The following is a 25,216-nucleotide window of genomic DNA, read 5'->3' on the forward strand; positions in this document are numbered from 1 at the left end:
TGCGGTACGCGGGCCTCTCACTGTTGTGGTCTCTCCCGTTGCGGAGCACAGGCTCCGGCCGTGCAGGCTCAGCGGCCAAGGCTCACGGGCCCAGCCGCTCCGCGGCATGTGGGATCTTCCTGGACCGGGGCACGAACCCGTGTTCCCCTGCATCGGCAGGCGGACTTGCAACCACTGTGCCACCAGGGAAGCCCTATTTTGTCAATCCTATAAATAGTTATTTTCTCAATATTCAATTACTTCCACATAGTAAATGTTCAAAAGCATTTGTTAAATAAGCAGTTATGAAACTGAACCATTTGCTAATCCAACTTTAATAGAATTTTTCTTTCTTTTCTCTATTTTGTAGTTATCTGTGTATATATTTTATTTATAAACTGAGCCATAATACTTGTACAAACTAGGTGTACAATTTAGATGTACATGTTCACAAAAATCATCAAATCGAAAACTTGCCAAAAGGTAAAATTTTCTTTTGATATTTCATGTAATGATTTGTTTTACCCTCTATAGAGACAGTGGAATAAAACCTGTTCTTTACTATTATGCTATAGTCTTTCCTGGTATGTGGTTCCTCAAGTTTCTGTTAGATATGCTGTTGAGAGAGTGCTGACACAAAGTGCAAACAATGCTGAAAAGTTCTTGATAGTTTACTTTGAGCACTTAAGATTACTATATCATGACTATGAACCAGTTTTCTCTGGTTTTGACCTTTAGTCCTGGGCATAATGTGGTTCTCAATTTTGTGTTAATACATTCCCTTCCTCATTTGAGCTCTCCTTTGTGGCCTACTCCCTTGACTCCTAATAGTGTTTCTGACATGTATCTAGGTACTTGGAACTATATCCAGCCAATTTGATTTATTTTACAAAGGCATAGATAACTGTAACATCTTAAAATATTAATATTGATATTCTATTGAAAAGCAGAAGCCTTTAAATTTTTAATTTTTGTAAGAAAACTGAAATAATTTGATGAGTTTAGGTGTTTGTTAACAAATTATTCTTCATTCCATTTTTAAGTTAAATTATGTTTGGGGGGCTTCCCTGGTGGCGCAGTGGTTGAGAGTCCGCCTGCCGATGCAGGGGACACAGGTTCGTGCCCCGGTCCGGGAAGATCCCACATGCCGCGGAGCGGCTGGGCCCGTGAGCCATGGCCGCTGAGCCTGCGCGTCCGGAGCCTGTGCTCCGCAACGGGAGAGGCCACGGCAGTGAGAGGCCCGTGTACTGCAAAAAAAAAAAAAAAAAAAAATTATGTTTGGATCCTTAGGTCAATACTTAAAAAAAAGGAGAATATTTTATTACCAATAGCAATGAAGTTAATTTTATTTGGTAGGATGTAAAATACTATCTTTAAAAAAAAATTCTTAATAGTTTATTTTCATAATTTTTTTTAACATCTTTATTGGAGTATAATTGCTTTACAATGGTGTGTTAGCTTCTGCTTTATAACAAAGTGAATCAGCTATACATATATCCCCATATCTCCTCCCTCTTGAGTCTCCCTCCCACCCTCCCTATCCCACCCCTTTAGGTGGTCACAAAACACCAAGCTGATCTCCCTGTGCTATGTGACTGCTTCTCACTAGCTATCTGTTTTACATATGGTAGTGTATATATGTCCATGCCACTCTCTCACTTCATCCCAGCTAACCCTTCCCCCTCCCCATGTCTTCAAGTCCATTCTCTACGTCTGTGTCTTTATTCCTGTCCTGGCCCTAGGTTCTTCAGAACCTTTTTTTTTAGATTCCATATATATGTGTTAGCATACAGTACTTGTTTTTCTTTTTCTGACTTACTTCACTCTGTATGACAGACTCTAGGTCCATCCAACTCACTACAAATAACTCAATTTCGTTTCTTTTTATGGATGAGTAGTATTCCATTGTATATATGTGCCACATCTTTTTTATCCATTCATCTGTCGATGGACACTTAGGTTGCTTCCATGTCCTGGCTATTGTAAATAGCGCTGCAATGAACATTGTGGTACATGACTCTTTTTTTTTTTTAACATCTTTATTGGAGTATTATTGCTTTACAATGGTGCGTTAGTGTCTGCTTTATAACAAAGTGGATCAGTTATACATATATATATGTCCCCATATCTCTTCCCTCTTGCATCTTCCTCCCTCCCACCCTCCCTATCCCACTCCTCTAGGTGGTCACAAAGCACCGAGCTGATCTCCCTGTGCTATGCGGCTGCTTCCCACTAGCTATCTATCTTACGTTTGGTAGTGTATATATGTCCATGCCACTCTCTCACTTTGTCCCAGCCCTTCCCCCTCCCTGTATCCTCAAGTCCATTCTGTAGTAGATCTGTGTCTTTATTCCTGTCTTGCCCCTAGGTTCTTCAGAACTTTTTTTTTTTTTTTTTTTTTTTTTTGCGGTACGTGGGCCTCTCATTGTCGTGGCCTCTCCCGTTGCGGAGCACAGGCTGTGGGCGCGCAGGCTCAGCGGCCATGGCTCACGGGCCCAGCCGCTCCGCGGCCTGTGGGATCTTTCTGGACGGGGGCACGAACCCGTGTCCCCTGCATCAGCAGGTGGACTCTCAACCACTGCGCCACCAGGGAAGCCCTGAATTTTACTTTTTATCAAGGAAAACATATATTATTTCACAGATCTAATAATAGTATAAAACTTAAACTGAAAACAGCAATTCCCTGCTGCAATTCTTCTTCTCTCCCTTGATTCTTACTTTCTTGAAGGAGCCACATTCAGATCTCTTAGCTTTTGACTCTGCTAGTTACTTTCATATTTCTAAATGATAGCTATTTCTGGATTTTTCTGTTTTAGATATTATCTAATGTCTTCTATGGAAGATGACTATTGAGTACTTATATTGCTGTCCCTGTTCATTTTATGTACTCTCTTGTTTCCAGGACAGTTATATCATAGTATTTAGTTAAAACCATACCTAGCATTTACATTTTCGTGACAATGTAAATATCTGTGCAGACCCACAAAACGTACCATGCTTACCCAGCCACCTTCCCTCTCCTTCCTCCCTCCTTCCTTCCTTCCTTCCTTCCTTCCTTCCGTCCGTCCTTCTTCTCTCCCTCCCTCCCTCCCTGCCTCCCACTTGTTTGTCTCTCTTTCATTGATTCTCCTGGAATTAGTAACTTCCTACTTTTTTTGTTAATTTAAATTTCTGTGTACCCACCACAAATTTATTTCTGAATTTTCCACTGAAATCATATAACTTCTACCAGTGTAATGAACACACTTGGTATCTATTGGTTCAATTCTTTTCCTTGGAGATACAGTACCCGGAGTTCTGTTTTCTTGTTCTTGCCTGGATTGGTTACTCCTTAGTTGTGTAGAAAGGTGTCATCTGGAGGCTTCTTTTATCATCAACCTAGATGTTTCCTCTTCTCCCTCTTATGCTATAGTGTCTATTTCCTGTGTCCTATAGTGGCCTTCTTTTATGAAAGATACACTGATTCAGCATTTATTGATCGCTTATTCTATATGTGCTGGTCACTGTCCTAGCACAGGAAATAGGAGAGAATAAAACCAGAGAAAAGCAAAAAAGAAATCTAATCGGCAGTAAGTATGCCATGGAAAAATTAAAGCAGAACTGGGATGGAGGATGATAGTGGGGTCTCTGTATTAATTTTGATGAGGCATGTCCTTTGTAATTTCTTAAAAGAGAATGCATGACAGAATTTTTTAGACCTTGCTTGTATGAAAATGTCTTTTTTTTTTTAATCTTTATATGTGACTGGTGGCTTGTTGGGATATTAGTATTACAGGCTGAAAATTGTAATCTTTCCAATTATTTTTTTCTCTGTGAGAGCTTTTAGTATTTTTATTATTATTATTAAAAAGTGTTTGTTGTTACTGGATTGTACCTTGATGTGGGTGGATCTTTTAAAATCTATTGTCTTTGATATTTAATGTAAACTTTTTCAGTCTGAAAAAGTATGTACTTATGTTCAGAGAAGTTTTCTTGAATTATATCTATGGGAATTCCTTTCTCTGTATTCTCATTTCTGTTTCCAAAACTCCTCTTAGTTAGATGTTGAACTGTCTGGATTAATTATCTAATTTTCATATCCATTCTCACCTGTTTTTCCTTCATTTTATCTTTTATTTTACTCTTCTAAGAGCCTTTTTCAACATCTTCCAGTAGTTCTTTCAAAATTTTTATTTGTTATTATACTCTTAATTTCTAATAGCATTTTCTACTTTTCTGAGGTTTTCAGGGGAGATGGGAGGGGAGAGCTGGACGGTTAATTTTATATCAACTTGACTATGTCATGGGGTATCCAGATACTTGGTCAGACATTATTCTGAGAGTTTCTGAATGAGATGAACATTGAAATCGGTAGGCTTTGTAAAGCAGGTTGTCCTTCCTGATGTGGATGGGCCTCATCCAATCAGTTGAAGGCCTGACTAGCACAAAAAGGCTGAGCATTCCCTGAGTAGAGAGAATTCTACTTGCTTGACTGCCTTGGAACTGAGATGTCACTTTTTCCTGCCTTTGTCCTCAAACTAACATATTGGCTCCTTTTGGGTTTTGAGCCTAGTGCCCTTCAGTCTGGAACTACACCATTCATTTTCCAGATTTTTATGCTTTTTGGCTTGGAGTAGAGTTACACCATCGGCTCTCCTGGTTCTTCTGCTTGCTAACTCGCCCTGCAGAGACTTGTCAGCCTCCATAATTATGTGAGCCACTTTCTTAAAATAAATAAAATACATATCTCTGTCTTGTTGGTTCTGTTTCTCTGGAGGACTCTGTTTTTCATACGACAAATTTCATCTGTTGTGCAAAGAGAGGGTTATCTGGCTCCCCAGATGTTCTGGGCTCCAATAAGATGGTCCATGTTACAACTCCTGCTTCAGTTCTTCTTAGAGATTAAAGGAGCTCCCAAGGCCTGTGATCATGGGCACTGCTGAGGGCCACAGACTCTTGGCTTGGAGAACTCTAATACAGAGGCAAAGAGGTACCCGTGAATGAAAAAGTAACCCTGCCCTGAATTTTTACATGAAAGTTTTTACCTTTCTGATGGTATTAATTATACTTTTCTTTAGTCTTCCTCTCCCTACCCCATTAACAATACTTTTTAATATTTTAATTTGTTAATATTTTGTCCTTTTTTTTTTTTTTTTTTTTTGCGGTACGCGGGCCTCTCACTCTTGCGGCCTCTCCCGTTGTGGAGCACAGGCTCCAGACGCGCAGGCTCAGCGGTCACGGCTGACGGGCCCAGCTGCTCCGCGGCATGTGGGATCTTCCCAGACCGGGGCACGAACCCAGGTCCCCTGCATCGGCAGGCGGACTCTCAACCACTACGCCACCAGGGAAGCCCCCTGTCCATTTTTAATAATTATTTTTTTTCCTGCTTGTTTCTTTGGTGTCTGTCATTCATATGAGTCTCTCCTCTAATGACTAGTGACCCTTTGTGCTCATGTTTAAGTGTATTGCACAAAAGTCTATGTGCCTATGTATGTGCTGTCTGCTGGTGGTGAATGAGCTTTATTTTAAATGTTATCATGGCTTCTCGTTTTTCTCAGAGAACACTTCTCTAATATTGCTTGATGTCTCATGGTTCAGTAAGTATACTTTCAAGTTATTTTGTTTTTTACAATAAGGCTTTTTAAAGTGTTCAGAGGTTTACTCCTCTGGAAAGTAAATATCCAGTCTCTTACCATGGTTGGGATGGCCATCGATATGAGGAGAGGAGCTCAGATTCTGTGTTTTTTATACCAGCTTTTATTCATTTAAACTCCTTTCATCCCTGTCCCTCAGCCATCCATATATGTAATCAGTGCCTTCAATTCTTGGCCTTTCTAAGGGTTTTGTAACAAGCATTTGTCTGCTTCAAGTTATTTCCCTTCAGGTTGTAGAGAAATTTTTTAACTCTCTCTCATTACTCTTGTCCTCTCTTTAGTATTTTTGTTCTTGTTTTTTGCTGTTTAACCAAAGTCACTCATTTTATACCTTTTTTTTTTTTTTTTTGCGGTACACGGGCCTCTCACTGTTGTGGCCCCTCCTGTTGTGGAGCACAGGCTCCGGACGTGCAGGCTCAGCGGCCATGGCTCACGGGCCTAGCCGCTCCGCGGCATGTGGGATCTTCCTGGACTGGGGCACGAACCCATGTCCCCTGCATCGGCAGGCAGACTCTCAACCACTGCGCCACCAGGGAAGCCCTATACCTTTTTTATTTTAAGAGTAGAACATAGTTTAGTGATTTTCTAGCCGACTAGAATAAAAAAAAAAATTGATATACATTTAATGTCAGTATCGATGGCTTGACTAAAAAAGAAAAAAGGTGGCAGCATGGAGTATATGCAGTCTATCTTGTCAATCTGTAGCTTGATTTTATTTGCTTTAGAGCATGGTAATATTTGGGAATTACTTTTAAAATTCAGATAAATTCATGTGCTGTACTCAAGACACTAAAATATGTTGTAGGAGATTATCAAATTTATAGAAAACTGTCAAGTTCACTTTAGGGAAGTTAAAGTTGTATCAAAATATTATAAATTAATATATAGCACATTTATTGGTGCCCTTTTTCTCTATATTTGTTTGTTGATGGTGGGGAGGCATAGAATTAATTTAGTTGATGAAGTCTTTTTTTTCCCCCAACCCAAGTTTGGTGGACTTTTACCACCAAAAGCACATGTTTGAAAATTGATGTAACTCTGTTTATTTACTAGATTTCACTAATATATACTATCTCTGTTCTTGTTGTATGACTTAAGCTAAGCTAAGAGTATATTTTAGTAAAAATTGACTAATCAACAGTTATGGCCTTAGGAAGTGATAGTCAATTAAATACAGCTTAGAACAGGTATGAAATTATTGACTCAGTTGTGTTTTGAGTCCTTCCTCTCCAAAGTGCTGAAGTGTGTTTTAAAATTACTTAGCTGCATTAGTGGTTGGATTTGAGGCTTTTAACATGTTTTTCATCAATATCTCTGGGAAAAGAATAACCAAAACCTTTAAATGTATGGTGCATTTTGCATTGCTGTATAGTTGTAAATACTATGATGAAATATTGAAATGATCATGAGAGACGATAACCATTAAGCTTTTCTTTCAACTGTTAAAACTCACTAAAGGTTATCTTGAGCTGTGGTTTGTGAAATTATTTAGGCTAACACCTTCTTTAGTAATTGTCTCAGAAGTGCAGAAAATGCTTTAGGATAGCATGAATCTTCTTTGTAGTTTAGGTGACTTCCTTAAGGATTGTAGTCAGTGTTTTAGTATGGAGAAAACTTGTTGGCTTTGACTAGCAGCTGGGTTTATTAAAACAAATTAATTTCCTATTCTCATGGATTTCAGCTTCTTTTTACCTGGGTTATTAATTCCTATCAGTATATCTTTATGTACCTGGTATGTGATATTTTATTAAATGTTAAATAGTTTATAATTAGGAATGGATTATAGGCAAATTAAAACTCTGATATCTTTAAGAATTGTGAGATTATTAGAACTACCCAAAGCATAGGTAAGATTTGTACTTTCACTTCATTTCTCATTTAGTCTAATTTTTTTAACTGGTGAAAAAGTTTTATTGCAGGTGTTTATTAGATAGCTGTTACTACAAGTTAAATAATATGAGTTTATAGGTGATGTTTGAGAAAACAAGAATCCAGATGTATTAGCAGTCATAAATATGTTTCTGAGCTTTTGTAAGAAAAATTGGACTCTTCCAGTTCTATGTGTATTTTCATGTCTAATTTGTTTTTAATTTAAAAGAAAAAAATTGTGACATACCAATTTAAGTTGAAGTCATAAAATTTTTAGATGGTAATGTTTTTATAGTTATAGTAACTTTAACTAGTTTTCTATCTGACCTAAATCATGCTGTTTAAAATCTTTGTGAAATTTAAAATCTTTGTGAAATTTAAATTTACATTATCAGTAAAAGTCAGTTTGTATACATAAATGAAAATAAAATCAAAGTGATGTTTACCTGTATACTTAAAATTTGAGTGTCTCTACTGTTACTGATGGTTTTCATGTGGGGTTTGAGTTTTGTATGACATAAAAATCCCCACCTGTTGCCGTTTTAAATCAGAGAAAATGGATTTGAGAAAAATAATACTAGTAGATACTTTTGAAAATAACATGTGTGATCTAAAGAATTATATATGGGGTAACCTCTTGCCTTTCTTCCTAATTTCTTTTTTTCTAGCGAGAGAAGTAACTATTTTCTTTTTACTAAATTTAATTTCCCTTTTGAGAATTTTCCCTCAAGTAAGTGATCTAAAGGAAAACTCAGTTTAAGGTCTTGCCCCCTCATACTCTGGTGCTGTATCAGATTTCCAGGTGGCTTGCTGAGATTGCTCTGTTGGGCATAAGAGCTGAGGAGTGAGATTTTGCTTCTGTTCCTTGACTAGGGCATCCCTCTGTTACCATCCTTTCTGATTCCCTGCTGTCTATCATCAAAGGTCACAACTGTGTTTTCCTTATCACCTCAAAGCCTCAACTATGTGTACATCTTTCTGTGATAATTTTCTGACTCCTCCAAGGGTATGCGTTACTGTGAGGCTGTTTTAGGTCCATCTACCATTAAATCTGTCTCTATCTACTCTTCCTGTGCATTACTAGGTTTAGGGCAGCTCTTTGAGTCTTGGCATCTCCCTGTGCTCTGCCTCGGAAGTGAGGTGTGGAACCTTCTGGACCAGGATCAAAAAACTTACCTGCGGTTTCTGCTTTTTCCTCTTTTCTTCCTCCTATTTCTGAGAAGAGTGGAGGGTATGACACATCCTCTTCTCTCAGAGGTTTACTTCTTCATGGAGTTTGATTGCTTTCCTTTGTATTGTCTGTCTGTTTACTTCATTTTGCTGGAAAGAAAAGGATTTTAAATTAGATGGGTATTTCCATTTATCCTTGACTTGGTTTACCTTAGTGAAAGAAATAGAAGATCTCTATTTTGTTGTTTCAATATGCTGGCAATTGTGAATTTTGAGACTATATATTTTGGACTTATGAGCCACTAATTTCTAAATGTTTGAAAGTTGTTGAATCATAAAATCACACATCTTTAAGAATTTTTTTAAGGGGGTATCGAGGGCCTAGAGATGTATAGTGATCTGTTTATGGACATATCCTGTTAGTGTCATAGTCAGTTTGAGAACATAGATCCCATGACTTCTTGTTCCTCAGCAACACATTGCTTTATCTTCTCACCTAGTCCTAGCCAATTACTACCCTCAAATGTTCTGACTGACTTTATATCTACTTTTCATTCTACTGTATATGTTCTGTTAGTATATTCTTGCTGACACTATTCATGAAATAGAACTCTATAACAAAATTATGGCAAACAGCCATTTCAGTCCTGAGGGCCACCTTGGGTTTTTCAAAACATGAAAGTAATAAATACTGGGGATAAAAAGGAGAAAGTAGCTGTGAAAGGATGAGGCTTAAAACTAAATCAGAATTTGGCATGACACAGAACAGTCTTCAGGGGTGAAATTACATGGAATTAAAAACTCTTCAAGGTGTTAGATTCAGAATATATGAATACTGCTTATGATAACAGTGGTAAGGTCCCCAGCACTGTCTTTTGTTTTGACCATTATAAAAGGACAAAAAAAGATTAGTTAAAGGATATTATGTAGGTGGAATAGAAGGGCTCTTCAGTTTTAAGGAACATAAAGATTATGTATATATGTCTAGTTCTTTAAAAAATACAGATATGCATGCATTGGCATTTCTCAAATCTAGCTACATTTCAATTCATGTGGGCCCAGCTTTATTGGATTAATGCGTATTTTATATCTGTTTTGAGATGAGGCTTAAAAAATTCATTTCTGTATATATTAATGGTTAATTTTCTTCTGAGGCTTTTTAAAGAAAATATTTATTTACTTTTTATTTTTGGCTGAGTCAGGTCTTAGTTGGGGCATCGGGGATCTTTCGACGCGGCACCCAGGCTCTTCGTTGGGGCACGCAGGCTCTTTGTTGCAGCACGTGGGCTTCTCTCTAGTTGTGTTGCGCGGGCTTGTCTGTAGCTGTGGTGCACAGGCTCCAGAGCATGTGGGCTCAGTAGTTGCAGCACGGGGGCTCTCTAGTTGTGGTGCTCGGGCTCCAGAGCACGTGGGGTCTGTAGTTGCCGCACACAGGCTCTCTAATTGTGGGAAGCAGGCTTACTTGCCCTGTGGCATGTGGGACCTTACTTGCCCTGCATCGGAAGATGGATTCTTAACCACCGGAACACCAGGGGGCTTTTTAATGGATAACTTATTCATAAAGAATATATTAATAATTTTATGCCATCTTTTGCTAATTCATATGCTAGTAAATTATAGTTTTTCAGCTTACAAGTAGTCTAGCCAAATTCACTGATCTCTCGTCTCTTTCTTAATCATTAATCAATTTTTGTAGAATGTGTGCTATTATTAAGTTTAGGGAGATACTTAATTCCGTCTTCCCCTCATTTGGGGTGATGCATCTCTTAAAGAAACAAAAACAAAACCTCTGTCCTTGGTCTTCTTTGCTGCTTTCCTTTCAAACTGTTTCAGTTAAATTAGTAGGATATAATGGTACAGAACTGAAAGGGCAAGATAAATATAGATAGGCTCATTTAGTTTATCTAGAATCAAATTGTTGCTAACTTGTTTAGTTTACTTTTTAATGTCAACTGTTCATGTGTTCATGGGGCTGCAGTGGGTAGGCAGCATGTTTAACAAAACTTTTCCATTAAGATTTTTTGGAACTTAATTAATTTCCATTAAATCAGTTTCAATTAAGTATGAAATTGATATGGGTGATGTTTTTCATAATTATTGTTTTAAAGAAATAACATACTGAGTGAAATTTGTTCAGCTATTTTCTGCTGTTTTTTAGGAGTGGCAGAATTCTATTCAGAAGAATGCAGGCCTTGCTTTTATTGAACTTGTCAACGAAGGAAGGTAATCTATTTTATATCCATGTATATTTTACTTTAAAATGTTATTGTATTTTTGCCATCGGAACTGATATTTTTGGTACTATATTGTTTTTGCAGTCAGTGATATAGTGAGCTTAGATATTAATTATTACAAATATTTCAATATTTAATCATTTTGTTCTCTTCATCGTTATGTGCTTAATGATAAAGTCAGTTCTTTGTTTTTCAGTAAGTAAACCTTTGGCAAAAGTATACTGATGATTCTATTAGCAGATATAAGGAAAACTGATACTTATTTGGGCTTCCTAGAAAATTCTATTATATTTGTAGAGCCAATAAATAGACTAATATGGTCTATATTATCTCTCCTATGTCATGGCCTGGGCATAAGGGAAGAAGAATTCAAGGAAAGAATAGTCAGTAGTAGGAAAGAAAAGTGAAGTACAGAGATAAAAAGAAAGATACAAGGAAAAAATAGATTTAAGAAAGTGAGAGAATTAAAAGGTAAGAATAAATTGAGGAAATGATGAGTGGACTACTTTGGGTCTGTTTCGTGTCAGTTGATGTTTTCTTTTTTAAAAAAATAAATTTATTTATTTATTTATTTTGGATGTGTTGGGTTTTTGTTGTGGCCCGCGGGCTTTCTCTAGTTGTGGTGAGCGGGGCTACTCTTCATTGCAGTGTGCAGGCTTCTCATTGCGGTGGCTCTTGTTGCAGAGCGAGGGGTCTAGGCGCGTGGGCTTCAGTAGTTGTGGCTCGCGGGCTCTAGAGCACAGGCTCAGTAGTTGTGGCATATGGGCTTTGCTCCGCGTGCATGTGGGATCTTCCTGGCCCAGGGCTCGAACCCGTGTCTCCTGCATTGGCAGGCGGATTCTTAACCACTGCGCTACCAGGGAAGCCTGTGGCAGTTGATTTTGGATTACTTGGACTGAAGACCCAGGGTATAGATTAAAAGGTGTGCCATTGGAAATAGCATTCTGAACAAAATTATTGTTTAAGAATGTTTTTTATACTGTTCTGTCTAGAGTTGAGATTGACACCATCACTATAGGAATAATTTGAACTAGTAACTAGGAGTTTAACCTCTGTCTCGTTAATGTTGTAGAAGAGGGTACTGTTAACTTTACTTTATAGTAAATGCTACTAAAGTTATTTCACTCAGTAAATAATCATAGGTGCTCACAGACTGGTGTTGAATACAAATAAATAAACCTGCAACTAATGCCATATGGTAAATTCTGTGCTAGAAGTATTTACATATAGGTTATTAAGGTAGGAATGTGAAAAAAGAGAAAGACTACACAATTTAGTTCAGAAGAATTAGGCAGAACCTCCCCAGGGAAACATGATTCCTGAGATGTATTTTCAAGGATGAGTAAGGTTAGTAATGTAGACTTTGGAAAAGTGGGGATTATGGATAAATTGGAGGACATATGTGTGAAAAGCATTCTAAATAGAGGAAATAGAATATCTGAAGATACTGTGATGTGGGAAGGTGTGTATGTACGTGTGTGTGCATGTGTATGTGTGTGAATTGTTGGAATAGAATTGGTTATCTGGACCATAAAAGGTCTAATGTGGTGTATTTGGATTTTCATCTGAAGGCAATGGGAAGCCTTGAAAGGTCTTAAGAAAGTATTATTATGATACTTGGGTTTTGGAAGGATAACTAGCAGTGATGTTTAGGATGGGTTGAAGCAGAGGAGACCTAATTGAAATCAAGAACAATAACAAGTCTATTGCAGTGATCTATATGAGGAACAGAGCTAAATTGTAGTCTGGAGTCTGGAAAGTGTTGGGAAATCAATAAATATTTCTCAATGAGTGAATGACTAATAATTTAGTCTTACTTTTAGCAAAAATTTCAAAGTGCTTATTCATCAAAAAAATAACTCTTTGGCTGAATTTCAACACTGAGGTATTAGATACTTTTAAAGTTTATATATAGGAAAAGAGTTAGTGAGTGCTGTTGGTCGAATATGTATTTGTTCTACTTAATGCAAAACACTGATTAACACCAGTTCTTTTTTTTAAGAGAAGTGGTTATAAAAGTCTATTTTGCAAATGAAGCAACTGACAAAGGATTAATCTCCAAAATTTACAAGCAGCTCATGCAGCTCGATATCAAAAAAACAAACAATCCAATCCAAGAATGGGCAGAAGACCTAAATAGACATTTCTGCAAAGAAGATGTACAGATTGCAAACAAACACATGAAAGAATGCTCAACATCATTAATCGTTAGAGAAATGCAAATCGGAACTACAATGAGGTATCACCTCATACCAGTCAGAATGGCCATCATCAAAAAATCTACAAACAATAAATGCTGGAGAGGGTGTGGAGAAAAGGGAACACTCATACACTGTTGGTGGGAATGTAAATTGATGCAGCCACTATGGAGAACAGTATGGAGGTTCCTTAAAAAACTACAAATAGAACTACCATATGACCCAGCAATCCCACTACTGGGCATATACCCTGAGAAAACCATAATTCAAAAAGAGTCATGTACCACAATGTTCATTGCAGCTCTATTTACAATAGCCAGGACATGGAAGCAACCTAAGTGTCCATCAACCGATGAATGAATAAAGAAGATGTGGCACATATATACAATGGAATATTACTGAGCCATAAAAGGAAACGAAATTGAGTTATTTGTAGTGAGGTGGATGGACCTAGAGTCTGTCCTACAGAGTGAAGTAAGTCAGAAAGAGTAAAACAAATACCGTATGCTAACACATATATGTGGAATCTAAAAAAAAAAAAGGTCATGAAGAACCTGGGGCAAGACGGGAATAAAGACGCAGACTTACTAGAGAATGGACTTGAGGACACGGGGAGGGGGAAGGGTAAGCTGGGACAAAGTGAGAGTGTGGTAGTGTATATATTGACAAATGTTAAAAAATGTTAAATAGATAGCTAGTGGGAAGCAGTCGAATAGCACAGGGAGATCAGCTCCATGCTTTGTGACCAGGTAGAAGGGTGGGATAGGGAGGGTTTGAGGGAGGGAGACGTAAGAGGGAAGAGATATGGGGATATATGTATATGTATAACTGATTCACTTTGTTATAAAGCAGAAACTAACACACCACTGTAAAGCAATTATGCTCCAATAAAAATGTTAAAAACAAAATAATATAAAATAAACAAACAAATGAATTTATAAGCTGAAAAAAAAAGTCTATTTTGTTTAGGTTCTACTAAGTCTAAATGCCCTCCGTTATGCAAGTTAGTGTTACATTTAGTAGATAAGGCAACATACTTTTGTGATTAATAGTTTTAGCTTTGAAGTTAGCCTTGGGTTCAAGTTTCAGCTTTGATATATGGGGAGTACTTTTACCTCTGTGAGCATCCGTTTCCTCATCTATTCATTCAACCAATATTTATTATGCACTGACTGTGTACCATGACTTGTCCTTGATTCTGGGGATACAGCAATAAACAAAACAGATAAAGATTCTTTTTTTTGTAGATCTTACATTTGAACAGTCATTGGCAGACTATGAACAATAAACAAAATAAGTAATGGATTATATATGAAAGGTGGTAAGTTGTTTGGAAAAAGATAATGTGAAGCAGGTTGAGGGAAATGGTGAATTTTAAAGGAAATATAAAGGTTTGATACCTTTATAGAGTAGTTTAAATAGAGTGGTTATATTACAGATCACTGAGCAATTGACATGTAAGCAAGCACTTGAATGATGTGAAGGAGTTAAACATAGGGGCATGTAGGGGAAAAGCGTTCCAGTCCTAGGGAACAGCCAGTAAACAGATGAAAGCTTCCCTGGCATATTTGAGGAATGAGGCTAGTATAGCAAGAACGAGTGATCATCGTGGAGAGAAGTAAGAAATGAGGTCAGAGACATAGGGCAAGATTTGTGTAGAGCCTTTGCAATTCATTCTGCAGGAGATAACAATCATTGCAGGATTTTGAGTAGAGGAGGGAGACAATCTGCCTTATGTTTAAAAGGCTGATTTATGTAAGAATTTAAGGATAGAAGCAAAGAGATCAACTAGGACACTACTGTAGTAACTCTAGTTAAACATGATGGTGTTGTGGACTAGGACAGCAGCAGTAGAGGAGGTAAGAAGTAGTAGGATTATGAATATATTTTGAAGGTAGAGTTGATAGGATTTACTAATGGATTGGATGTGGATTGTGAGACAGAGCTAGGAGTCAAGTATTACTCTGAAGATTTTTGGCTTCTGCAGCTGAAAAGATGGTGTTTCTATCAACCAGATGGAAAAGGCTGTGGATAAAACTGTTGTTGGGGAAGATCAGGAATTCAGTTTTGGAAATACTGATTTTTATATCTCTAGTAGACATCCAGGTAGAGGCAGTTGTTAATTATTTCTCCAGACTAGAGATCTAAACTTGAGTGTTATAAGAATATAGATGATATTTAATGCCTTGAGATTAGACGAAATCATTAAGGTGGTAGGGTGATGACTGAGATTTGACCACGGGCTCAGAAGTTGTTTCTGACTTGGTCAGGAGTAGTTTGGGGAGAGTGGTGTGGAAAAAAGCCTTTGCAGTGAATTTAGAAAAGAATAAGAGAAGAGGAATTATAGAATGTGTATAAACAGTTCTTTAGAGGAATTTTGCTACAAAGGGGAGCAAAAATAAAATGGAGTGGGGGGAATAGAGTCAAGGGAAGTAGGGTTTTTAAAAAATGAGAACAAGAGAACAGTTTCATGGTAAGGAGTGGGGAAATTAATGTAGAAGAGATAGGTGAGAATTTCTGGAGTGATGTTTTTAAGTTGATTTGAGAGTGGGTGAATTTGTATGCAAATGGGGGTTTGGCTTTAAAGTAGAGCATGGATGGGTCGTTTACAGTAACTTGGGAAGGCATTTTATGTAGTTGCAGAGTCTGGGAGGTAAATATGGAAGTAGAGTTAGTGTTGGGTTTCAGTGGGTTTAGGTTTTGCCAAGTATGGGGGAGAGAAGGCCAAGGGAGCCTCTTTGTGCTAGAGAGTGATTGTAATCATTGACCACAGGATTATGATTATTAAGCTAGGTAAAGAGGAGAGTGACTGTAAAGAAAACGATAGGATGGATGGATTGGAGCTCTAAGGACTGTTAGAGTTGTGATAGTAATAGAATGAGTGAGCTATAAACATGAGAGGTAATAGTTTAGAGAGTGGGACGAGTAGAACCAAGGCCATTCAGTTATTGGAAATGATGAGGTCTGGCATATGACTGTGCAATAAATGGCTGAGGTAGGGTGGAAGACAAGCTCGGAGAAGGAGAGGAGTTCAGGGAACTGTCAGACCAGGATCTCAGTCAGCTTGGAATCTCATGTTTGTAGACTGTATCGCTTACCATCCCTCATCAGTGGTGTCTCTACATACCCCCAAGTAATTTCCATTTATTTCTCATTGTTTTTAGTTTTTGGATCACTGTCACTTTCTCCAACACTGTTCTTATAATAATTCCTGGTGCTTTTACCCATATTGTGGCATGTATCAGTATTTTGTTCCTTTTTACTGATTAATAGTATTCCATTGTACAGATATACCACATTTTGTTTATCCCTTCAGCAGTCAGTGAATGTTTGGATTGCTTTCTGTTTTTGGCTATTATAAACAATACTTCTATGTGTGTTTGTGTACAAGGCTTTGTGTGGACATATGTTTTCATTTCTCTTGGGTAGATACCTAGGAGTACAATTGCTTGGTGGAATGGGAAGTCTGTGTTTAATTTTTTAAGAAACTGCCAAGCTATTTTCCTAGTTAGCCTAGCAGGTATCTTACCCTGGTTTTTGTTTTCATTTCCCTAATGGCTAATCCTGTTGAGTATTTTTTCAGGTGCCTTCTTTGGGAAAATGTCTGTGTACATCTTTTGCCCATTTAAAAATTTCATTCACTGTATGAGTTCTGACTTTTAAACAGTAATTTATATTTATATTTTTTTTATATCTTTTATATCTTATATTTATATCTTATATTTATATCTTTTCTCATATACATGATTTGCAAACATTTTCTCTCAGTCTGTGACTTGTTCTTTCATTTTCATTGAAGAGCAAGTTTTTAATTTTGATAAAGTACAATTTACCTATTTTTTTCTTCTATGGATTATGACTTGTTGGCAAATTCAAGAAATCTTAGGTCAAAACAAGTACTAGGGTTTTCTTTCTTTTTTTTTTTCTAGAAATATTTTTTCATCCCTAGAAATTTTGTAGTTTTAGCCCCTACATTTAGGTGTGTGATTCATTTTGAGTTAATATTTTTGTATGGTGTGAGATAAAAGTTTAGCTGTTTTGGATCTTCTACATAGATAGTCATGTCATCTCTGAGCAGAGATATTCTTAGGTGTTCCTTACCAATCTGTATACCTTTTATTTCCTTTTCTTGTCTTCTTGCTTTAGCTAGGATTTCTGGTATGATGTTGAAAAGGAGTGGTCAGAGGGGTATCCTTGCCTTATACTGATCTTAATGGGAAAGTTTCTAGTATCTCACCATTAAGTATGGTGTTAGCTTTTGGATTTTTCCGTAGATATTCTTTGTCAAGTTGAGGAAGTTTCCTTCTATTCTTAGTTTACTGAGAGATTTTATCATGAATGGGCATTGGATTTTATCAAGTGCTTTTTTGGTATCTGTTGAAATATCATGTGATTTTTCTTTTTAGCTTGTTTATGTATGATGGAGTACATTAATTGACTTTGGAATGTTGAACCGACTCTGCATACCTGGGTTAATTCCTGCGTGGTCGTGGTATATAGTTCTTTTTATAGTTGTTGGATTTGGTTTTATTTGTTGAGTTTTAGAAGTTACTTGCTTGGGCTTAATTTGCAGAATTTGTCTCTCTTGTGGTAAGGTGTTCTTAATATTGTTGCTAAGCTGTTTTAGAATTCTTCTTCATATATATATATTTTTTTGGTCTGGCTTTTAAAGGGTCACCCCTTTTTTTCCATAGCTTTGAGGTCAGTGAATGATTGATCGGAAGTCTTTCTGAAACCTTTGACCGTGTATGCCTGGTAAATCTGCATTTGGTTTTGATGGACACATTTAAATTTGAAGTAGTTTTCATCCTCTAGCTTTTACTTCTTGTTGATCTTTTTCGAGTCTGCCCTGTATCTGCTCAGGGACCCAGATAGCCATGTGTGAAATTCTTATTAAGCTAGTTTATTTCCAGGATCTCCCTCTCTAATTTCTGGTTTGTTCTCTGGTCTCCTGCTCACCCTAACTTCAAATGTAATCTCCCTCTAGGAGAGCTATAGGTCTTTCCAGTTTTCGGCTTGGCATGCATTTTCTTCATTTTCTGTCCTCTCTTTCAAATCAAGTCATCCATCTCTGGCAGTGAAGTTGCTGGTTTCCATAAGCAGCCAGAGACCGATGGAACTACCACACCTCTGGTGTCTGGGCGGGGAATTGCCAGAAAAGATTGGCACAGACTTCGTTTGTTCTTACTTAGTGTTTAGCACATTTTTGTGAATAAAATTATTATGGATGTTGTTGTTTGCTTTTGGTCAGTTTTCAGAACACTGAAATGATTGTTATTCTTCAGTTCTATACTTGTTTTTCTGGGAAAGGATTTGTTGGACTCTTTATTTCACCATAGCTGGAAGATCTACCCCCAGATCTTTACATGTCTGATTCATTATGATTTAAGGCCCAGTTCAGATGTCACCTTGTCAGAGAAGTCTTCCCTGAAACCTGTTGCCCAGGTTATTTTTACCTCATTTCTTAAAATTTTTCTTAAAATTTCTTAAATTTCTTAAAATTTTTTCCCCATATCTTTTATTCTTTCCCCATGTTTTGTCTTTATTGTCTGTCTCCTCCTGTACAGTATATGTTTAGTGAGGGCAGTCCCTCTGTCTCTCGCTTATTGTTATATCCCTGGCTCCTAGAGAAGTGCCTTGCAAAACCAGTAGATATTTGTGTTTAATTGATAAGATACTTTCAGCTTAAGTATATTGTTTTTATAGTTTTTATTTCAATTATTTATATTTTTCATGTAAATAACATACTTTCTTAAACAGAAATTTGCTTTATACAGATAATCTTGACAATAGTCAAGTGATATTTCTTTGAAGATTATTACCAAGAGAAAAGAAAATACATATACATATAATAAATATTTTACATTAAAACTTTTCTCTGTCTTGTGAAGAAATAAATTTTATGTTCTTAAATATTTTATCCAGAACAGCTGATTCTTATTATTTCTTATTGGAGAAAGAATTATTTGAATAACTTATTTGTTTTTATATCACATGTAATTGTAAGTTTTGTAATAACTTTTTCCTGATTTCTTATCTATGTTTATCTTACTCTGTTTGGATTTGTTTGCCTCCTGTCATTAGAAACTGTCTTCTTTACCTTAGTGCTTAGCCTATAGAAAGTACTTCAGCCTTTGTCTTTTAAGCAGATGTTACAAAGAAACTGTGGTATAAAGAGAACTAACATTCTTTAGTGAAATAGTGGAGGTAATATTTGAAATTTTTATTCTCTCTTTCTTTAGAGAGTAGAATATATTTTAAAGGGGCAATTTAGAGATTTATTTTTCTGAAATCAGTAGGTTGGACTTTCCTTTTATAAATATTTAATACATTAAGGTTAAATGAGTTTACTTAGCAATGGATGTATTTGTGTAGCAGTGTTCAACTACTGGACTTAATCCCAGGGGCAGGAAGAATAAGTAATAAGGGTTTTCTTTTCACTGCGGAGACCAACCGTTTTTTTTCTTTTTATGTAACTCTGACCTGACTTGACCCCATTTATAGAGTAGCTGCCATAAATTTGGTCCTTGATTAATGTTTTATTAGTGTAAATAACATGTAGACCTTTACAGACTGAGAGAGACTACAGCATAGGGTTTATCAGATTTGATGGGTATCATTAGCAAATCAATTAACTTAGGTCAGACATAAGTAATTGTTGTCTGGTAGAAATGTTTCTCTTAACTTACCTGTTTAATTGATTAGATACTTCCTCTGTAAATACATTGTTTTGATACTTTTGAGATGAATTATTTGTATTTTTCTTGTAAACAACATTCCATTTTAAACAGATTTTTTATAGAAATAAAATAACCAGTAATCACTGACATAATCAAGTTATGTTTCTTTGGCAATTTTTACCAAAACAAGACAAAGTAATATATGTAAACATTAATAAAAGATATAAGTTTAAAAAAATTAAATTTCCACATTTTGTGAGTAGTAACATTGTTATTTCTGGATCATAATTTTTGTTTATGGATATTTTGTGATATATTGAATCATCATCATCAATTGACTTTTCAGATATGCAAATACTTGATCTAAAAGTGTTATTTGTTCTGAAAGACACAGGTTTCTTTAAACAGTTTTAAATTCTTTAAAGACTATTAAAGCATTCTTTCAGAATGTTCTGTGATGCTGTGGCACCATGTTAATAGGGAATAGGAAAATGTGTTCTAAATTCAGGCGTGGTAGGTAACATTATTATGTATATAGGGCTTCGGTTGATTTATTTGTGTACTCAATTTCATTTTATGTTAGTTGCTTTTTCTTTCACCTTAAGATATATTTAATTGAAAAATGAATTTAATTAAACTAATTCCAGTAGAACTGTTGCTTATATATTTAAATTAAAGTCTTTATCAGTGAACCTTAAAAGTCTTTTCTCATTTGGATAAAGGGGTTTAGATTTCATATTTTGCCTTTCTTGTTATTCCTATTATCCCTTAATGGTTTTATTGATCTCTCTTCTAAAAATTTTAGTATCTCAATTTGGGTGTTAATTTTGACAGCAGAAATTGATCCAGCTGCTAGGTAGCCTTCTTTCTTCCTGCCAGCCTGCCTGCCATCCATCCAACAAATATTTTTTCGAGTATTTTAAGCCCCTGATGTTGTTCTCGGCAGTTTTGATCAAGGTAGCTGCTCTGTGAGCATTGCTAAGTCTTATAACTTCACTTGTTTGACTTGTGTTAGAAGGAACAATGTAATGGATAAATATTGATCATCTTGCACATTTTATATATTTAGGTGGTCCTGTTTTTGTTTTTATACTCTGAGATTCTGAAAAATCAGTGCAGATTCCCTATAAGTAAAATTTTTATAGCTTAAAATGTCAAGGGATCCTGTCTTTGTTAAGCACATTTTTAATTTGTCTCCTCATTTATAAAGTTGAAAAGAGACATGATTCCATTGGCCAATCAAAGCTTTAAAATTTTTGACAGTAAAAATCAGGAAAGTAGTAGACTGTGGAACCTAGTTTAAAGGAATAGTATCTGTTAAAATTTTTAAGATATAAATTCTCATTTTGAATTATAATACTTTAAATAGATAAGTGATTATAAAATGACCTATATTTAAAGTATTGGGTTTTGTTTATTAAAAATACATTTTGAGAACTTCTATAGCCTCCTAGGATTTTACTCTTAAATTTCTTCCTAGGACTCTTTCCTTTTTGCCAGACTTGAAAAGCACAGAAAGGGTAGATTATCCCATATACTGTTGGACACATTGCTTAATTATCCCCTGGGGATGGTCAGTATCTGCTTATTACAGCAATAATTCAGACTTGTATATAAATATGTAAATAGCCTCATAAAAGACATGTTTCTAGTACTAATACACTTGTCTGTCTCTTCAGAATTCAACTTCTTAGATTGCAGTTGTGCTTTCTGAACATTTATTTAGTAGCTCCAGCATTTTCTTTCACTCCAAGAGTCATAGATTCCTAATAAATACCTATTGAATAAGTTAGTAGAAGACTGAATGGAAGGGAAGGCGAAGAGGGAGAAGGGAGGGAGGGAGAGAGGGCAAAAACACATTTCATTTTATTCTGACCCACTTGGCTATTATTTGGGTTATAGTTTGGTAAAAGACCAAGGTATTTGTTGCACTTACGTAAACAGTGTAGCTAAGATACATTACTATCTGAGCCAACCAAAGATACACTCTAAATCAAAGTAATCTCTTGGAAACTTGGGAGTGTTTCTTAAAGAGTCATATGCTTTCCAGTTAAATTTTTAAATTATGTGTGTAGTAAGATTCCAATTAAATATTATGAACAGTTGTTTGGATATGGTCTTATTTTTGGGGTAGAGTAAGAGGTGATTGTTTCAAAGATTTGTTGAGAGGAGGCTTTCATCTCTGTTTACTCTGGATTGAATTGATGTAGAAATTTGTGTGGAGTGTTTAGAAAGAGGTATGTGCTGTTCTTTCCTCTTGAAGATTAGGTTATTTAAATTACTGTTTATTATTTTTGAAAGTTTAATGGCTTATTAAAGAGGACTAGAATTTTCTCCCCTTAATTAGGATACACACATTTTTCTTATTTCATTTCTTCATGTGTTTAGGTTTAAAACAGTCATATGGTCAAATTATTTTTCACTTTTAATTTTCCAGCTTGATCTCAGTTTTCTGTGGTTACTTTTTAGGCTTGCTTTGTTGTGATCAATGTGAAATAATGGTGGTGCATTTAAATTATGTTTTTCACTCCCTAAAAATGCTAAATTGCACTAGGTTTAAGGGCTTTATGTGTTTGGCATTGCAGTTGACCATTCTCAGCAAGGATAAGTATATAATTTTCAGAAAATGTGGTTAGGATTCAGAATGCCTGTAGAATATGCTTGTGTTTGTATAGAAGTTTCATAACCTTATGCATCATTAAAAACTACAAGGGTTTATATATAAATGGAATCATTTACTATATTAAATGAAAATGAGTATAGAAAAAGAGAGGCAAATGAGGGGTGGGAGAAAAAGGAAAGACAGCTAAACTTTGAGAAGAATTAAATGAAAATAAGATGAAGACAGAGTCAGTTCACTTCATTCATTTAGAAAATATTTAGGAATGCCTGCTATATGCTGTTCTGGGGGTTCAGCAGTGGATACAGTAGACATTCCCACTCTCTTATAGTGTATTTTAATTGGCATAGGTAGACGATAAAGAAATTAAAAACTTCATATTAGGTCAGAAAGTGATAAGTGCAATGAGAAGGTTAAAACATTCAAATTAAAGAGAATAGGTACAGTGTGGGGCAAGGGATGTTGCAATTTTTTTTTTCTTTTAGTTTTCAAATTTTAGTTTTATTTAAAATTCTGGTCATAAAAGTTTCCTATTAAGTTTTTTAAACAATATTTAACTTAGGAAGTGAAAAGTCTTCCGTTTTCCCTATACTATAGTTGGTTATTATATATTCTTGCAGAACTTCTTCCACATGTTAGGATTTTTCTTTTGTTTTCCTTTGTTGTTTTTTTTTAACATCTTTATTGGAGTATAATTGCTTTACAATAGTGTGTTAGTTTCTGCTTTATAACAAAGTGAATCAGCTATATGTATACATATATCCCCATATCCCCTCCCTATTGTGTCTCCCTCCCACCCCTCTAGGTGGTCACAAAGCACCGAGCTGATCTCCCTGTGCTACACGGCTCCTTCCCACTAGCTATCTGCTTTACATTTGGTAGTGTATGTATGTCCATGCCGCTCTCTCACTTCGTCCCAGCTTACCCTTGCCTCCCCCCGTGTCCTCAAGTCCATTCTCTACGTCTGTATCTCTATTCCTGTCCTGCACCTAGGTTTTTCAGAACCATTTTTTTTTTTTTTAGATTCCATATATATGTGTTAGCATATGGTATTTGTTTTTCTCTTTCTGACTTACTTCACTCTGTATGACAGACTCTAGATCCATCCACCTCACTACAAATAACTCAATTTCATTTCTTTTTGCAGCTCAGTAATACTTCATTGTATATATGTGCCACATCTTCTTTATCCATACATCTGTCGATGGACACTTAGGTTGCTTCCATGTCCTGGCTATTGGAAAGAGCTGCAATGAACATTGTGGTACATGACTCTTTTTGAATTATGGTTTCCTCAGGGTATATACCCAGTAGTGGGATTGCTGGGTCGTATGGTAGTTCTATTCTTAGTTTTTTAAGGAAGCTCCATACTGTTCTCCATAGTGGCTGTATCAATTTACATTCCCACCAACAGTGCAAGAGGGTTCCCTTTTCTCCACACCCTCTCTAGCATTTATTGTTTGTAGATTTTTTGATGATGGCCATTCTAACCGGTGTGAAAGGAAACCTTATTGTAGTTTTGATGTGCATTTCTCTAATGATTAATGATGTTGAGCATCCTTCCATGTGTTTGTTGGCAATCTGTATATCTTCTTGGAGAAATGTCTCTTTATGTCTTCTGCCCATTTTTGGATTGGGTTGTTTTTGTGGTATTGAGTTGCATGAGATGCTTGTAAATTTTGGAGATTATTTCTGTGTCAGTTGCTTCATTTGCAAATATTTTCTCCCATACTGAGGGTTGTCTTTTCATCTTGTTGATGGTTTCCTTTGCTGTGCAAAAGCTTTTAGTTTCATTCGGTGCCATTTGTTTATTTTTGTTTTTATTTCCATTTCTCTAGGAGGTGGGTCATAAAGGATCTTACTGTGATCTATGTCATAGTGTTCTTCCTATGTTTACCTCGAAGAGTTTTATAGTGTCTGGCCTTACATTTAGGTCTTTAATCCATTTTGAGTTTATTTTTGGCTATGGTGTTAGGGAGTGTTCTAATTTTATTCTTTTACATGTAGCTGTCCAGTTTTACCAGCAACACTTATTGAAGAGGCTGTCCTTTCTCCACTGTACATTCCTGCCTCCTTTATCAAAGATAAGTGACCGTATGTCCATGGATTTATCTCTGGGCTTTCTATCCTGTTCCATTGATCTATGTTTCTGTTTTTGTGCCAGTACCATACTGTCTTGATTACTGTATCTTTGTAGTGTAGTTTGAAGTCAGGGAGCCTGATTTCTCCAGCTCCAGTTTTCTTTCTCAAGATTGCTTTGACTATTCAGGGTCTTTTGTGTTTCCATACAAATTGTGAAATTTTTTGTTCTAGTTCTGTGAAAAATGCCAGTGGTAGTTTGATAGGGATTACATTGAATCTGTAGATTGCTTTGGGTAGTAGAGCCATTTTCACAATGTTGATTCTTCCAATCCAAGAACATGGTATATCTCTCCACCTGTTAGAATCATCTTTAATTTCTTTCATCAGTGTCTTATAGTTTTATGCATACAGGTCTTTTGTCTCCCTAGGTAGGTTTATTCCTAAGTATTTTATTCTTTTTGTTGCAGTGGTAAATGGGAGTGTTTCCTTAATTTCTCTTTCAGATTTTTCATCGTTGGTGTATAGGAATGCAAGAGATTTTTGTGCATTAATTTTGTATACTACTACTTTACCAAATTCATTGATTGATTAGCTCTAGTAGTTTTTTGGTAGCATCTTTAGGATTCTCTGTGTATAGTATCATGTTAACTGCACACAGTAACAGTTTTACTTCTTCTTTTCTGACATGGATTCTTTTTATGTCTTTTTCTTCTCTGATTGCTGTGGCTAAAACTTCCAAAACTATGTTGGA

The 25,216-nt window shown here is 36.0% G+C and overlaps 1 protein-coding gene across 4 annotated transcripts in view; it reads left to right on the forward strand.

Annotated features, from left to right (window-relative positions):
* The window catches only part of LRBA (LPS responsive beige-like anchor protein), a 727,902-nt gene that overhangs the window by 226,497 nt on the left and 476,189 nt on the right, over positions 1–25,216 (forward strand). For all 4 annotated transcript variants that reach the window (XM_033857307.2, XM_033857309.2, XM_033857305.2 and 1 more), the window contains exon 35: positions 10,810–10,874. In XM_033857307.2, the coding sequence (XP_033713198.1) occupies positions 10,810–10,874 (65 nt within the window). The remainder of the gene's footprint in view (positions 1–10,809; positions 10,875–25,216) is intronic.

This window comes from Tursiops truncatus, chromosome 5 (genome assembly GCF_011762595.2).
Source record: "Tursiops truncatus isolate mTurTru1 chromosome 5, mTurTru1.mat.Y, whole genome shotgun sequence".
Taxonomy (NCBI): domain Eukaryota; kingdom Metazoa; phylum Chordata; class Mammalia; order Artiodactyla; family Delphinidae; genus Tursiops; species Tursiops truncatus.